Here is a 17,571-nt window from a genome sequence, read left to right on the forward strand (position 1 = left end):
TTGGCACCGTCCTCCGTCCACCTAACTCTTATCTTTTAACTCCATACTCATTCTCAGCTCAGCTTATTGGATCATGGCTTTTGCTCTTTTGTTGTGAATGTTATTCTTGTATTGTACATTTTTTGCAAGTAGGAAGCAAAGTAAAGAAAAAAAAACATTGACTGAAATCTAAACTACTGTCTCCTTGTGTACTTCCCTTCCTTCTCCCACCACATGCCATGTCAAATCAGATATTTTAACGTATGCATTGTATATGCATTAAGATTAACCCTCCTGTTACCTTCAAATTTACTAACATCTTTTATCCTTGGGGTCAATTTAAACCTCCAGAAAATGATTATAATTAAAATTGTTACACAAGTTTACGTCATGTACTTTATGTTTGTTTGTTGACTACTTAAATAGCCTTCATACATACATCCAGAATACCTGTTACGCGACTATGGAGAAATATGCAGATCACCATAAAATCTCATTGATTGACCTAAAATTGGAAATAGAGTTTTAATGGCTTTATATTATTTCTAAGTACATATTTTTGTTATCTATAAAATTTGAAATGAAAAACAATTTATGTTATCAAGAATAGTAACATGTATTATGTTTGGGGTCAATTTCTGGGACCCCAGGAACAAACACAATTTCAACAATTTAGAAGAATTTTATTTGTACAACAAAACATAATCTTCATCAGAACATCAGTAAGGAACACATAACAGTTCTTCATTTATAATACACCTATAAAAAAGTATATCTGAGCATTGTCAGGGATTGTTCTACGTTACTGTATGCAAATATGTATGTGTGAGTAAAAAACAAAGTTTCATACTCACTGAAATGAGTTTGACAGAATAGAAACAGACAGAATATGAACAGCATCTTATTTTCCCTTCAGGCCACCAGAAGGTACATCCCAGCCTTTTGTCTGCACTACTGTACACATGATGTGCAGAGAGTGCATGCATGTTCTTTGCAGACGTATTTCTCGCATTTCACACAGGTGTTGCAGGTCTTGGAGTCATTTCTGTTGGGACAGACCTGGCACCTGCCATGTTTCCTGCCTGCAGTTTGAACCACTGGAAGAGTTGGGCTGTGTCTCCCTGTTTGAATGTCCTTCACAACAGTTGCAGCAGCTGTTGATGCTCTTGGAAGGCACTGCCTTCTCTCAATATAAGGTTTCACCATAGCGTTACCCAGCTGCTTCAGGAAAATCCTCCTTCGACTGAGTTTCCCGCTGCTCCAGTCCTTGTTTATTTCACTCCATATTACAAAGGCATTGTAGGCGCTCAAATCAATGATGTTGAAGAAAATTACAAGGGGCCAATGGGCAGTCATGCGTCTGCAGCTGTATGTGGCTATGACCTTGTCCAAGTTATCAACCCCTCCCTTTGTCTTGTTGTAGTCCAAGACCATTTGTGGTTTTCTGTCTTCTCTGGGGCTCAGGACAGCATCTTTGTGCATAGTGCTCATCAGCAGGACATTTTTCCCTTTCTTGGGGCAATAGGAGATGACAGTGGCTCTGTCAGTAAAGCCAAACAATGAAGATGTTACCTTCCTGTTCTTCATCACAAGCAGCTCAGAGGGAAGCTCTGGCTTGTTTTTTCTCACTATCTCCACATGGTAACCTTCCTTTTCAGCAGGTCTTCACCGAGGGTGTACGATGTGAAAAAATTATCACATGTAATGTTATGACCATTCGGTCCTTCAGCCATGTCAAGTACCACCCTCATGCCCTGATTTTTTTCAGGTGCTTCCCCAGGGGATTTACCAGTGTTCACCTGCATATTCCAGGCATAGCTGGACTGTGCATCACATGCTGCCCATATTTTGATACCGTATTTGGCCGGTTTGCTCAGCATGTATTGTCTGAAGGGACAGCGCCCACGAAATGCAACCAGACATTCATCCACAGTCACGTGGGCGCCTGGATTGTAAAGAAAGGGTAATCACTGAACCCACTTGTCCCATACATCCCGTATTGCTGCAAGTTTGTCACGCTCTCGTCGGCCCTGCCTTGTTTCTCTGTCATCAAAGCGTATGACACAGGAGAAAACATGGAATGTGTTTAGAGACATGGTGGCTGGAAATATTGCCATTCCAGTGTCAGCAGCCCAAAGGCTTGCTGTTGCTTAGCCTTTTGGTTTGTACACTCCTGCCAAAATGAGCAACCCAATGTTGCAAGTGGGTCAAATCCAAGTCTTTCAACTGTCCCCATACATGCGCCTCCCCTCTAAATTTGTCATCTCAAGTATATCCTTTCCAATTGACGGTGTTATGAAAAGCTCAAATGCTGGTTTTATGTCTTGGACATGGCTGACAGTGTATCTGGTGGGGCCTGGAACCATTTTGATGACATTAGCAGTACTAAGTCTACCCTGTTGTTCAAATGGGGAGACAGACCATAATAACACTGAGGGTCTCATTCTCATCAGAGGAGGATGCCTCATAATTAGGGTCTTCCTCAACATCATCCTCTGTCTCAAGACACATTCTCCTCTATGTCACTTTCATGGTCAAAGAGATGTGACAACACCTCATTGACAGAAAACCTTTCCTTAGTAGTCATTTTCAGTTGAAAGAGAGCAGAAAGAGAAAGCACACACAGCACCAAGAGAAATGGCTTAGAAGGCTGCTGCGCAAACTTTTTGTATGTTTGCTCCACCCCTATGTTGTGTGAACTATCAATATCTTCGCAGGAACCATATTTTCACAGCCCCAAATTTACCCCAAAGAACACTGAAAGGACACTGAAAACATATCATGTTAATTTTATGTTTACCCAGTTGTCCCCATTAAATTAGGAAAAGTCATTAAATATGAAGCAAAAAATGATGTCAATCATTTATTAAAAGACGTTAAACATTGAATGATAATAGGAGGGTTAAAAGTTATTCACACATTGACGGATTTGCTGCTGACGGATTTGCTGCTGTGTATGTGTGTGTGATTGTGTTTCTACCGGAGTCGCGCTAAACTCGGTTTTTAACTCGGAATATTTTCCTGCTGCTCCGGACAGCTAACAAGCACAATCACAGTTATTAAATAGAAATAAATGCTACCAAGAGCAGTCTATGTCTGTGGATTATAACAAAACAAATTTGGTGAAGTATGTATATTTATGACTGCACTCTTTCCAGCTTCTCTTTACTTTCCATCAAGCAGTTTGTTAACTTTGTTTACTTACAGACACAGTCTCACCGAGTATTAAATACTGTGTATTTAGCCATGCAATAAAACTAAATGATAACAGAACATCACTATTTAGTCTCATTCAAACGCTCTCTTCCTGAGGCATTCACAATGTGCAACAAATGTGTGACCTACCCGTTTCGTGAACCTTAGATTGGTGTAATGATTTTCAACACAAAATGATATTAAATAATGTCAAATAAAGATATGTGCCGTCTTTGCTTATATTTTTACCTTAGTATTCATTAAAGCAAGATATGCATTGTTGACGCAATTGTCAGTGTGACCTTTCAGATTTTGAAATGTTTGTTACAAAAACGAAAGTGCCAAGATTCAATGCGAACAAATGATGCTGCGCGTTTGTCAGCTGAGCCGGTGGTTAAAGAGGAAAGAACGATGGAAGGCAACAGAGATGAAGCCGAAAAATGCATAAATATCGCTACGACAGCCCTTGAAGCAGGAGACAAAGAGAAGGCCATCAAGTTCCTTAACAAAGCGGAAAAATTATATCCCACTGAGAAAGCGAGAGGTAACAGAAAACCGAGCTTTAACCAGCAAGGACCGTCTGCTTTAGCAAGATAGCTTAGCAACCAAAGCCAAACTGAACCAATATCGAGTGCAAGCTTTCGTACGTCCTCCTTTTTAGTTATTTTGATTTTTTTTCGTACATAATCGATTCGACTTTGATAGTTAATGGTCGTGCAGTGTTCACACATACGTACGACGAAAATTTTGTCAAGCACCTGATGCTATCGTGTTTATTAGCAAGTTAGCGTTAGCTAAGAGCTACGTGCCTCTGGTTATTTCTCACTTGAGGCGCATGCCAAGTTCGTTCACTAAGACGTTGCAGTATTGCAAAGGCGCAGGTGTAGATTGCTGATGTGTATTTAATGCTAAAATGTCTATTTAATCGCGATTTGATTCCAAAAAGTGAATCGGCGAACGTTTCTAAATTCGCATCGACGAGTTTGTCTGTCAGTTAGCATCAGATGTTTTTCTCATTGTTACTGCGGGGGATTAACTTATCACTACCAACATGTGTGCAGTTAAATGGTGCGATTCGCTTCTGTCTCACTGGATGAACATAGAAACCAAACCATTGTTCTCCAGTTAAAGGAGCCCCAGCAGCTCTTTCTGATGCACCATGGCTAACAGGACAGGACACTGTAGGGGCTATATTTCGACTAAAACAGACTTATTATATAAAACAAAAAAGATTTGGACTTGTAGTGGCGGTTTTGTTTTTTAGCAGCAGTAGTAATAGTATGTGAGGTTGAAATTATTATAATACAACATCGGAAATCGATGAAATTCACACTCAAAATGTGTATCAAATCAAAATGCTAAACGTCACATTTAGGTCCACTGCTGGCTGAATTGTATTTTTCAGGGTCTAAATTAATGTTTTTTTATAATTAAAAAAAAGGTGAAAATGGGCGTCTGTGTATCTACAGTTTGCTATTAGTGTTACTTACTTGGAGGAAATATTAGGGATATAATGATGGGGTAATTGTGGGCCAATGCAGAAACATTTTCATGCACATATCTGCTGATACATTAACCTATGTCAAGTAGCTTAATTGCGAAGTAAACACTCATAGAAATAAGTTTGCAAATGCAGTAAATGTGTAATATTCAAACATTTTAGCATAGCAGCCCAGCATTGCTTAAATGTTCTGCTCTGTCAGAATACAATAAATACGTCATCAATTATAGTTTTAAAATATTGGTCAAATCTAAACGTCTGTCCGGTACCCATATATATTTTTAAAGCAACTATCTACCAATACTAATGTGATTCTGATGCATCCATAATTATTATTGTTATTTACTGAGAGATGCCAGTGTTTCGGTGATTTGCCGGCCACAGCGATTTGGTGGAGAGTAGAGAACATCCAGTGTAATTTTTGCCAAGCTGTCATTTCACTGCCATGATGTCATGTAACCTCCTCCTCAGGTGCTGTTTTGAATCCTGCACAGTTCTGCAGCTTCAAGCTCTTCTGCTAAAATCAGGGAGATTGAGCTAAGGTCAAGCATGCTGCAACAGCAAAGCTGTGTAGAGGATTCTGTGGTAGATTTTAAATTGGCCGTAACATTGAAATAACATGAAATGTGACACACAACTGACATGACAGTTCATTAGTGACATGGAAAATGTTCCAAACTGAAAGCAAAACTTTCAGTATGTAGTTGTCTCTTGATCTTTTTACTGTAAGACAGTTAGCAGGGCTTTACTTTGAAAAAAGTTAAATGCTCAAGCTACATTACATTTAGTTTTGCCACATTGAAAGCAGCGCCTAGAGCCCGGAGAAATACAGTGTAGATCTGTGGATTGTTTTCAAGAGAAATTACATTTGCTTCTGACACACATTTAACATTTCATTTTTTACAAAGAAAATCCTTGCTAAGTGTTTTATGGAAGTAATGATAGGCGGCATCACAACAATTAATACATGTTTTTGCTTTTCAGTTTGGGGCCTTTTCAGCACATCACTAATGAAAATTAATGTAGTTTGTAGGGATGCATCGATGCTAGCTTTTTCAGACTGATCACGAATACATATTACCAAGTCCTATACCATACTGAGTAACCCACTTAGAATTAAGTAGTTGTTCGTGTAAATGAGTGCAGTGTACCTGACGTGCATTAGCTAGCTATGCTACATTGGTTACTTAGGATTGAGTAGTGCTGCAGTGGAAAGCAGCATGCAAAAAAGTGCTTCTGTACAGCTGTAAGTAAAGTAAAAGTCATAGTTTGGCACCTCATCTCTCTCTTTCCACAGCAGTCTCTGGCTACGTTCAGACTGCAGGCAAATTGGATTTGTTTCTCAAACTGAATTTTTTGAGATGGCTGTCTGCGCTCTTATTTGTGAGTGATCAGATCAGATTTGTGTGTCCAGACATCACCAACCTATCTGCATGGTTCCTACTACATAGCTGCACTGGTGACGCAGATTTTTAAACGCGGATGCAGGAAAGGTGGAGCTGCATTATCTTGTCCTACAAACTCTTCAAAATTATCTGGCATAAGCATGAATCATTGGCCATCTTCTTGAATCTTGGCACTTCTGTCACTCTGGATTTGACTTTATCGTGGTTTATTGCATTTCAATTTGAAAACTTTGAAATCCAATCCAGAGGCTGATGCATTTGATGACCTTACGTTTCGAGTTTTACTTCTTATTAGGAGTTTTTTTGTGTGGCTGGTTGAGCTGTAGTTGAATGTCCTCTAAAGACATACACTGTGTGATTTTAGAAATCTTGTTCTTTGGTGACTCACATTGTATGTTGGAATAGACCAATGCATACAGACAGCCTAAGATTTATATATAAAACAGTCACTACGGAAAGTTTCAAATAAGAAGGGCAAGTGATTTGTGTTTGTGTGTGTGTGTGTTTAAAAACAGGCTAAAATGGGGAAAAAACGGGAATCTGCAATGGCAGAATGTTTTTAAAATGGCTGGTGGCTTTGTATCCAGCTACCACGGAGTCAGTAACCCTTCTCTGTGTGAGCAGAGCTTCCTTCACTGCTACACAACAGCTACAGTGCTTATGTCACTGCTGGTATTGGAATGTTGGTATCTGTACATTTTTATAAGAATGAGTAAATGAGCATTGGATTGGACCGATACATGATACCAGTATCAGTGTAGATGCATCCGTAGTAATTTGTGTATTGCATTTTTTTCATTGTTATTATTGCTTTAATGTCTGGCATGCAATCCTTTCCATACAAGGCAATGTCCTTCATAGTTCTGTAAGATCATGTTGTAAGAAGTGACCATTCATGTCAGTATCAGCAGTTCTCTGTATATTCATATGAACGAGAGACCTATTTTTTGTACTGAAAGCTTTTTATCAAATTATCATTTTCATGATTTTGAATCTAATCGCTGAGTCAGAATTGCTGGAGGAAGTGAGCCTAATGCACTGATGATTAAGTATGAAAAAGAGTGTGTTCATGACTTTTAAACATTATGTTCCTGGTTTTAAATTTTTACATGCCTGCCAATGTTAATTTAACCCATTTAACAGAGCCTCAAGGTTAGCATGTACGCAATGTATAAATACCTTTCTAATAAATATCAAACAGCCCTAACTAGTATTTTATCCATATTGTGCTGCCCTTCTCTACAAATTACAGAACTTACTTTTTTTTTAGAGGAAAAGTTCTGAGATTTTCTACATGAATTATATTAAGATTTAAACAATCATTTGGAGCTATGCCACAGAAAGGTATTACATGATAAAGGTTACTAATACGCTGCCTGATGCCTTGGACATTATGATAGTAAGGTTTAGGTTCTTAACCACGTTGTATCTCTTTGCGTTTTGGCAGCATTTTGTGTACTATGCTGCAGTAAATCGACTGTTTATGCTCGCTACGTAATGAAACATGCAGTTGGTCACTGTTCTTCAGGAATAAAATAATATTCAAAATAATTAAATTGGAGTTAGAAAGGTTAGAAGTACTGCACTTCTCTGTCTGATCAAGACTAAGTAGGCATTTCAGAGAAATGGCGTAGCCAAGGCAATATAAACAACCCTCAGCAGGAAGCACTCCTTTTCTTCTTTTTAAGCTTGTGTTTTCTGGCAGAAATCTGACAGGACCTGTGTGAGACATCACTGCTGGCCGTTTTTTTAATTCGAACAAGCATATTGTGGTTGTAACACACAGCCATCACTTTTTTAGAAAAGCTCTGCTTCAGCTTCACGCTATATATTTAGCACAGTATGCATGTTCACAATGTTCTTAAGGTGTTTGAAGTCAGATTTTGTGAGGTATTAGTGGCCCCTACTGGTTAGTTGTTTTTGTATACTCATGTAATCACAAGATTTTTTTGTGGGTATGGATAAACATTTTTGATGTGTATGGATACGTGTGGACCAGGCTGGAGTTACTGGCTACAGGATTTTAAAGAAAGGGGCTACTTCAACTGATCTGAAGCTAATTGAAGAGTCGAGCTGTAGCTAATCTAGGCCTTCTGAGGCTGAAATACAGGCTAGGTAAGTAATTTTTACTTGATTTTTGCTGTTTGACACTTGTTTAAGTAAAAAACATGGAATATAGGTTGAGTTCACTTGAAAGTATGCTGACATAAGAGCTAGAATTACCCACTACCGTCTTCTTTCACAAAATAGGTAAATTACTCACACCGCTATAGAGTTTGTTTATGGTTACTGCATAACACTTTAGTTTACAGTTTTAAATGTTGTATTACCAATCTGGACCAGGTTGTAGTAGATATTCTAAATTAATTTGCCTCAATGCTAATATAAGCTTCAACTACAAGCATCTATGCCAACAGTGACATTTATAGTCAAAAACAGTGACACATATAGTCAAAAAAATCAAAATCAGATTTAATGGCCAAGTATCTTGACACACACAAGGAATTTGATTCCAGCTGTTGGTGTCATTCTAGTATTGCAATATACAAACATTGTACAAATATTTTACAGACGATACACAGTGTACAATATACACAGTATACAAGCAATACACAGACTACACATGGACAAGTAACATACATTGTACACATTATGTATAGACAACACACAAAATATAAGCAACATGCAGATTATGTAGGTGTAAGCAATATTAATAAATGTGTGTGGCAGTGCAAACATACTACAGGGTGTAATAACTGTCTGGAGGGGAAAAAAACAGGAGTTGCTCTGGCCCGGCAGATAATATTACTGGTCAGCTATTTATGAGGGTGATGGCATGACGAAAGAAACTGCTCCTGTGTCTGGCAGTCTTAATATATAGGGTTCTGTAGCACCTGCCAGAGGGGCTGAGGTAAATTGGTTGTTTTCAGGGTGTGAGGAATCTGTAATTGTTTTCCCCTTTCTTATGTCCTGGTTTTAGAAGAGTACAAGTCATGGAGGCTGGGCAGGGGAGCACCCATTATTTTTTCAGCTGACCTTATTGTTTGTTGCAGTCTGCTCGTATCATGTTTTGTGGCTGCTCCGAACCAGACCATGATGGATGTGCACAGGACAGATTCAGTGACTGTGCTTAACAGCTCCTGTGGCAGACTCAGCTTCCTCATATGCCGCAGAAGGTATATCCTCTGCTGGGCCTTTTGAAGGATCGAATCGATGGTCTCCCACTATAGGTCCTAGGAAATGGGAGGTGTGGGGTTGCCAGTGGTGTGATGGAGGCTGATGTTGTTGAATTGGAGTGACTGAGGGGTGTGAATTTGTCTCTCTCAAAGCTACAATAGAAATCACTTAGGTTGTCAGCCAGGTCTTTGTTTGCTTTGCCTGGAGGAGGTGGGCTTCTGAAGTGTGTAATGTCTGCAAGGCCTCACCACACTTATGCTGGGTCATTGGCTGTTTTAATTTTTACCCGATTTTCTCCCCAATTTAGTCGTCTCCAATTCCACCTGCTAGTTAGGACTCCCCCAATCACACGATGCCATCAGCGCTAGGAGGGTGAAGGCTAACACAGGCTTCCTCCGAGACCTGTGAAGCCAACCACCGCTTCTTTTCGAGCTGCCGCTCACGCAACGTCATTGGACAGCCGAACGCGCTCGGAGGAAAGCGCCAACCGCCAGATCTGTTACGTCAGCTAACAGACGCCTGCGCTGAGTGATGGGGGGAGAAGGAGGGTCCATCCTACCCACCCAGAGAGAGCGAGGCCAATTGTGCTCTCTCGGACTCCCGGCTACGGATGGCTGTAGCATCACCAGGGATCGAACTCGCGATCTCCTGATGATAGGGCCAACGCTTAGACGGTTGCGCCACTCGGGAGCCGGCTGTTTTTTAGCTTTCCTTGTAATTTCTTTTAGCCACTCGGATCTCAGTGACTTTGTCAGTGACTCTGTTTTTACTTCTGTAGGCATAAGCATTGGCCTGATGAAGCTGTCTTAATTTGGCTGTGAACCATGGCTTGTTATGTTGTGTTGTATGTCTTTTATGTTTGGAAGGTCTTTATTGGCACACTCATTTCTTTGCAAAAACTGATGCAAGATGTCACAGTGTCAGTCACTTCATCCAGCTCATCAGTTGCAGCTTCAAAATCGCTTCAGTTGGCGCATTTAAAACGATTTTGCTGCAGTTCTTGCTTTGCCTCTCTGGTTCATTTCTTCGTTGTTTTTACTACAGGCCTTGCAGATTTTAGTTTCTGTCTGTAGGTTGGAAAGAAATCTTTCAAGATGGCGCTGGCGGGGTAGGCTGCCTTCACGACTGCTCCGATTATACTTTGTTCTCTTTTGCCTTTTTTAAATTTTTCTTCCCACTTTAGACTCTGTCTTCTCACAATGACACGCATTAGTTATGACAGAAACATTCTTGCTTCTTTAAATCTACAAGCCACTCACATTGTCACCTTCAACTTTGGACCCAAACTGGCTGAGTGAGATCCTGCAGGGGAACAAAAGGAGACATGCAAAGTGGCGTCCCAGAGGAGAATGGGCTGGCATCAGGAACAGGCTGAGGGCTTGAGCACACCGAGCACCAGTGCCTATGATACTGCTAGCCAATGTTCTGTAATGTTCTGTGGAGAACAAGCTTGATGACCTCCGGGCCAGGATCAAGTTCCAGAGGGACATTCAGGACTGCAACCTCCTTTGCTTCTCCGAATCATGGCTGAGCCCAGCAATACCGAACCACGCCATCCAGCCTGCCGAGTTCTTCTCGATTTACCGCATGGACAGGACAGCAGAGTCAAGGAAGTCGAGGGGAGGAGGAGGGTGTGTTATGGTGACTGACAAACGGTGCGACAATGCTGGCAGTGTTACTCTCACATGCTCCTGCACACCCAACCTTCAGCTGCTCACCCTAAAACTGCACCCCTTCTACCTTCCTTGGGAGTTTACATTGATTATTATCTGCACTGTCTATATCCCACCTCAGGCGAGCACGGACATTGCACTGTGTGAACTTCATGAAGCACTCACACAGTTTCAGGCACAGCACTGAGAAGCTGTGCTCATTGTGGTTGGGGATTTCAACAACAGTACCAGACTTTAACCAGCACATCACCTGTCCCACCAGGGGCAGCAGAACTCTGGACTATTGCTACACTCTGTTCAAAGGCAGTTATAAAAGCACGGTTACATTCTGTATTTGGAAAGTCGGACCATGCCGCCATCTCATGCCAAAATCACCATAAGGTTGTTTCCCAACCAGAAGTCGTGGATGGATAAATGCAGCTCGCTTCGAGGCTGCAGCTGGCATCACTAGCGAGGCAAACAGCACTAGTGCTAGCAGGGCTAATAGTGCGGCTGGTGGAGCATGCGCAGATCCCGTTAGAGGACAGAGCCCGATCATCATCACGGCGCGAGACATGACAAAAGCTTTCAGGAAAGTGAATACCAGGAAGGCAGCGGGACCAGACGGAATTAGCGGTAAAATCCTCAAAGCCTGCCCTTTTCAGCTTGCTACAGTATTTGCTGAAATATGTAACATCTCTCTGACACTTGGAGTCGTTCCAACATGCTTTAAACAGTCAGTCATTGTCCCTGTCCCAAAGAAACCCAAGCCAGACTGCCTTAACGACTATCACCCAGTAGCCCTCACATCGGTCATGATGAAAAGCTGATCAGATACTTCATCACCTCTTCACTGCCGGTCTCCATGGATCCACTACAGTTTGCATACCACCCCAACCACTTTACAGATGATGCCATCACACATCTGCTCCACGCAACACTGTCCCACTTGGGCACTAGGAGGTATTATGTTTTAAGGGCTGTTTGTTGACTACAGCTCAGCATTTAACACTATCATTCCCTCCAAACTCCACACGAAGTTGGAAGATCTGGGATTTCATCCATCCCTGTGTCACTGGATCTCCAACTTCCTGACAGACAGACCACAAACTGTGCATAGGAAAACACGTCTCACCTACCCTCACCCTCAGCACTGGAGCCCCTCAGGACTGTGTCCTGAGCCCCCTGCTGTATTCACTGTACACATATGACTGTGTGGCCACTTCCAGCTCTACCACCATTGTCAAGTTCGCTGACCACGCTGTTGTAGTTCGTCTAAACTCTGACAATGATGAGAACTAGAAGAGATCAAGCACCTAGAGAACTAGTGTCAGGACAATAGTCTACTCCTTACATCAGCAAGACTGAAGGAGCTGATAGTGGACTACAGCAAGAAGCAGGAGAGGAGCTACCATCTTGTATGGATAAATGGAGCTGCAGTGGAAAGAGTAGACAGTTTACCTTGGAGTTCACATCTTGCAGGACCTGTCATGGTCTGGCCACATCAACTCTCTGGTGAAGAAGGCCCGCCAGCTTGGTAGAGACACCTAAGACGCCTAAGAGACTTCAGCCTGCCCTCCAAAGTGGTACAGAACTTCTACACCTGCATCATTGAAAGCATCCTCAGGGGGAACATCATAGCCTGGTTTGGAAACAGCACTGTGCAGGACAGAAGGGCTCTCGAGAGGCTGGTGCGGTTAGCTGAACGCATCATTCACACCAAGCTCCCTGAGCTACAGACTGTCTATAGCAAGCGGTGCTGGACAAAAGCCAGGAATGGACTCTTCTCTGTTGCAGTCAGGGAAGCACTTTCGCTTTCTGAAGGCAAACACAGAGAGAGTGAGGAGGAGCTTCTTCCCACAAGCCGTCCGAGGTATAAACCATGACAGCAAGTAGGACAAACAGGACCATCTCACACAAATACACACACAGCATTATGTTGCTCTTTCACTTTGCACATTTTGCACCTTGCATTTTACTTCCAACAATGCCATGTGTACATTGCACATTTCATATTTTCATGGGGTGTTTATAGTTATGTTTTATAGACGGATATTTTGTTATATATTTTCTTCAATGTTGTTGGAGTGAAGGAAGAAAACTCATGTGGTGAATAAAATGGCTTGCAGTACAAATATCATTTAAAATTGTTTAGTTGTTTAAACGCTGTTTAAATTGGTTATTTTGACAAACTTGTTGTGTGGTATATTTTTCAGTAGGTTAAACTGGATTTTTACCAGCATTCTGTAAAACTTGTCCAACCTTGCAACTGTAGCTACATGAGTGAGCAGGGCCTGGAAAGGTTTGTGCATATAGAGCCATAATCCAGCAATTCAGCTTTGAATGGTTTTGTGAAGTGCATTCAGTATTTCAGACTGTGGTTGTAGTGCTGTATGAAGTCTTGATCAATGAAAATAGCTGTGTACCACAGCCTAGGCTGCAGCCGAGGTAGGCTGCATCTCTCGGCCACTACGTCATAGCAGGCCATTCCAAAGTGAAGGACCCTTCATATACAGCCTAGAAATGCAGCCTAAGTTCATGGTGATTTCAAGGAGGCATCAGGTGTATCCTTCCAGGCCTTCGGTTACCCACAGTTCTCTGTGCATGAACGATGTGAAGGAGAAAAAACAGCACCACGAAAATGTCTGAAAACAAAGCCAATGGAGCAGAGTTGTTCATGTACTTGAATTTGTCTTTGTTACCTTATAAAAATGTAAAACCACTGATTTAATTAAAGCATTCATCCATATCGCCAGTTCCCTCACAAGTTTCGCGCCGCTCTGCCGACGTCACCATGCAGCCTCGTTAGGACTGTTCCATTTGTGTGACCAATAGGCTACTAAGGAGCAGTCTTCAAAGGACAGTGCTACTGAGGACCCGCATTACCTTGGCTGCAGCCTAGGCTTTGGAACACAGCTGTTGAATGTGTTTGAGGCTCTTTCCCCTCTCACTCTTCATAATTGAAAAGAGTGATTTTTATTCAATATTTGGCATTCTGTGTTGCACTAAATTCAGTTAAATTGCACTAATTTTCCTTACTTTTTAATGAAACATGCATTTGATCAGTGTTATACAATTGCAGAAGATATCCACAATGTGTATTAGCTTGTTGCTGGTAGGTTAGCTCTGAGCTAGTTTGTTAGATCGGGGCACAAAAAAGCACCGCTTATTTTGTGTTTTTATGCTGCTGAAAAAACAGTCCGAATTGATCATTCAAAACTTCACTGTGTTATTTTGATGTTGTACTTTCATAATGTTGAATGTGCTAATGAACTGAAAATGAAAACAGTAACATATTAACATAACACACATTTTCAGGCAACCCCCCCTTTTTTTTTTTTTTACTGTACCAAAAATATATTGAATTGAGGGACCACTGTATCATATCAAAGCAAAATTATCAATTTTGCAAATCATTATGGCCTATTTTTTTTTTTTTTAAGGCGTCTTTTATAAAATCACGAACCTGAAATGAGGAAAAAAGCTTTACAACAGAGTTAGCTACTAGCTTCCTCCCCTCTGCATTTGGTATCTCTAGAATTTTTGCATTTTAGGTGTTTTCAAGAATTTTTTAGCAAAAACCAGTCCAATACTTGACTTCTCATATTTAAAAATGTGCATACTTCACACACAGTTCAGTTTACAAAACATAGGGAGAGAACAAAAGTGTGGACTGTATAGGTGTCCCTGATGACCCATTTGAGAACCATTGCTTTGTGGAATGTTATCTATAATCGAGGCTGACCTTCCAAAAGCAGTGCTATTGAATCGCTACCATTGTAGATTGATGAATCATGATAGATCAGTACATTTTTACACACCTGCATTATATGGTATTTGGTGAAAATAAGTGTCTGTTTTTCCTGTCTTTCTACAGTATTGTTGGAGGCCTTGTTGAGGAATGGCAGTTCAGCTGGTTACGGAGGAGCGTACTGCAGAAAGCCAGCTAACGGAACCGAAGCTCCTCCGCCTCATCAGCAGAGCCAGAATCAGGAAGCAGGGGCTGGAGACTCCTCCAAGGGCTTCACCAAAGAGCAAGTGGACGGGGTGCAGAGGTAGCATATATATATATATATAATATAATATAATATAATATAATATCATATGTGTGTATATGTAGGCGTCAAGCTCAAGTGCTTTATTGAGCTGCACATTCATATAGTGAGTAAATAAGACTGAAACTATAGAGAAAAATAGAATAATAAACAAGATATAACAAGGCAGTGTGAGTAATGCTCTTGCAGCCATAGCATGCTCAATATTATACAACAGTACAGGGTGAGTATAGAATGCTACCGAATACAGTGCTATGCTGATTATGAAAACCTCCATACTGTTTGCATAACATTTTGTTGAACAAGCATTTTAGGCTATGTAAACTGCATTGACAAATTACAAATCTTAATACAACCTCATTTCCAAAAAAGTTGGGATGCTGTGTAGAATGTAAATAAAAATAGAATACAATGATATGCAAATCATGTAAACCATATCTTAAAGGAAAACACTACAAAGACAACATATCAAGTTGAAACTGAGAAATTTAATTGGTTTTTTTTTTGTTTTTTTTAAATATGACCATTTTGAATTTGATGCCAACAACACGTTCCAAAAAAAGCTGGGACGGGGACATGTTTACCACTGTGTTTCATCACCTGTTCCTTTAACAACACTCTGTAAGTGTTTGGGAACTGAGGAGACCAATTACTGTAGTTTTGAATGTGAAATGTTTTCCCGTTCTTGTTTGATATGGTATTTTAGCTGCTCAACACTTTGTTGTATTTTTCATTATGCACCAAATGTTATCATTTGTGACAGGTCTGGACTGCAGGCAGGCCAGATTAGCACCTGTATGCTTTTACAACAGAGCCATGCTGCTGTAATACATGCAGAATGTGGTTTGGCATTGTCTTGCTGAAATAAGCAAGGCCTTCCCTGAAACAGACGTCATCTGGATGGCAGCGTATGTTGCCAAAACATTTATATATCGTTCAGCATTAACAGTGCCTTCACAGATGTGTAAGTCACCCATGCCATGTGCACTAATGCACCCCTATACCATCGTGAATACTGGCTTTTGAACTGTGCACTAGTAACAATCTGAGTGGTCTTTAGCACGGAGGACACAGTGTGCATGATTTCCAAAAAGAACTTTAAATTTTGATTTGTCGGACCACAGGACACTTTACCACCTTCTCTTAGTACCTTTTAAATGAGCTCGGTCCCAAAGAAAGTGGCAGCATTTCTGGATCCTGTTTATATATGGTTTCTTCTTTGCATTTTAGAGATACAGCTTGCATTTGTGGATGCAGCACTAAACTGTGTTCACAGACAGTGTTTTTCAGAAGTGCTTCTGAGCTCATGCAGTGATTTCCTCTACAGAATCATGCCTATTTTTAATGCAGTGCCACCTGAAGGCCCAAAGATTACGGCCAGCCAGTACTGGTTTTTGGTCTTATCTCTTGCATGCAGAGATTTCTCTGGATTCTCTGAATCTTTTAATGATGTGTACTGTAGATGATGAAATCCTCAGGTTCTTTGCTATTTTATGTTGAGAAACGTTATTCTTGAATTTGCTCGTGCAGTCTTTCACAGAGTGGTGAACCCCTCTGCATCTTTACTTCTGATAGACTCAGCCTCTCTGGGGTGCTTTTTTATACCCAGTCATGTTATTAACCTGTTGCCAGTTAACCACCAGGTGTTTTTTCAGCATTACAGAACTTTACCAGCCTTTTGTTGCTCCTGTCCCAACTTTTTTGGAACGTTTTGTAAGTATCGAATTCAAAATATATTTTTCAGAAAACAATAACATTTCCCAGTTTCAACATTTGATGTGTTTTCTTTGTATTATTTTCAGTGAAATAAAGGGTTTAAATGATTTGCACCTCATTGCATTTTGTTTTTTATTTACATTTTGCACAGCGTCCCAATTTTTTTGTAAATGGGGTTGTATATAAATAGTTTTAAACTCTCTGTATGTGGTATAACATGCATAGGGATGAAGAACGGAGCCTAATCTAACAGATATATAAATGAGGCTACATAGTGCTTTTCAGCACAACTAAGATTCAAGTGCTATAGTGAACTTGAACCACATATGAGATGTTAATCTAGAGTCTGAGTGTTGTGATTGCACAGTTTGTCCATCAGAGGGCACTCTGCAACTTTCCTGTTGGTAACACACGTGTTTGGAACATCACAATTCACAGTAATCAGCTGACCGGAGCAGAGTCAAGTACTCAACGATAAAGTCTGCGTTCGTTGTAAGCTGAGTGTACAAGTGTCATGCGAAATACGTTACTTAAATAGTAATAAAAATATCCTCATCACTGGTAACATTCATGTCATCCTGCTTTTGCTGCAGTAACGTGAAAGCTGGTACTGTCAGACAAACATCACAATTAGCCTACATTTAATGTTAAGGTAGTTGAGTGGTGAAGGCTAAGCTGTTGACAAACTTTGAAGATATATTTATGCAACAGTGTGGCAGTTTTAGCGAGTAAACAAACAACAGTCCTATCTTTTCTCCCTGGTGTGTCACTTTTAAAAATTCTGTGGTGACATCACTTACGGCTTATAACACTGTTCATTGCTGAATTAGGTTACCCACAAAGCTAGGTAATTGTGTTTATCAGTGGAAAACAACTATTGATAATGAGCA

The 17,571-nt window shown here is 40.7% G+C and overlaps 1 protein-coding gene across 1 annotated transcript in view; it reads left to right on the forward strand.

Moving 5' to 3' along the window:
- Positions 1 to 3,530: 3,530 nt before the first annotated feature.
- dnajb14 (DnaJ heat shock protein family (Hsp40) member B14) overlaps positions 3,531 to 17,571 on the forward strand; it is a 38,807-nt gene continuing 24,766 nt past the window's right edge. Inside the window, exons 1-2 of the mRNA XM_036574842.1 lie at positions 3,531 to 3,718; positions 14,788 to 14,965. Coding sequence (XP_036430735.1) covers positions 3,586 to 3,718; positions 14,788 to 14,965 — 311 coding nt within the window. The 5' untranslated portion in view covers positions 3,531 to 3,585. The remainder of the gene's footprint in view (positions 3,719 to 14,787; positions 14,966 to 17,571) is intronic.

Source organism: Colossoma macropomum, unplaced genomic scaffold, assembly GCF_904425465.1.
Source record: "Colossoma macropomum unplaced genomic scaffold, Colossoma_macropomum, whole genome shotgun sequence".
In the NCBI taxonomy this organism is placed as follows: domain Eukaryota; kingdom Metazoa; phylum Chordata; class Actinopteri; order Characiformes; family Serrasalmidae; genus Colossoma; species Colossoma macropomum.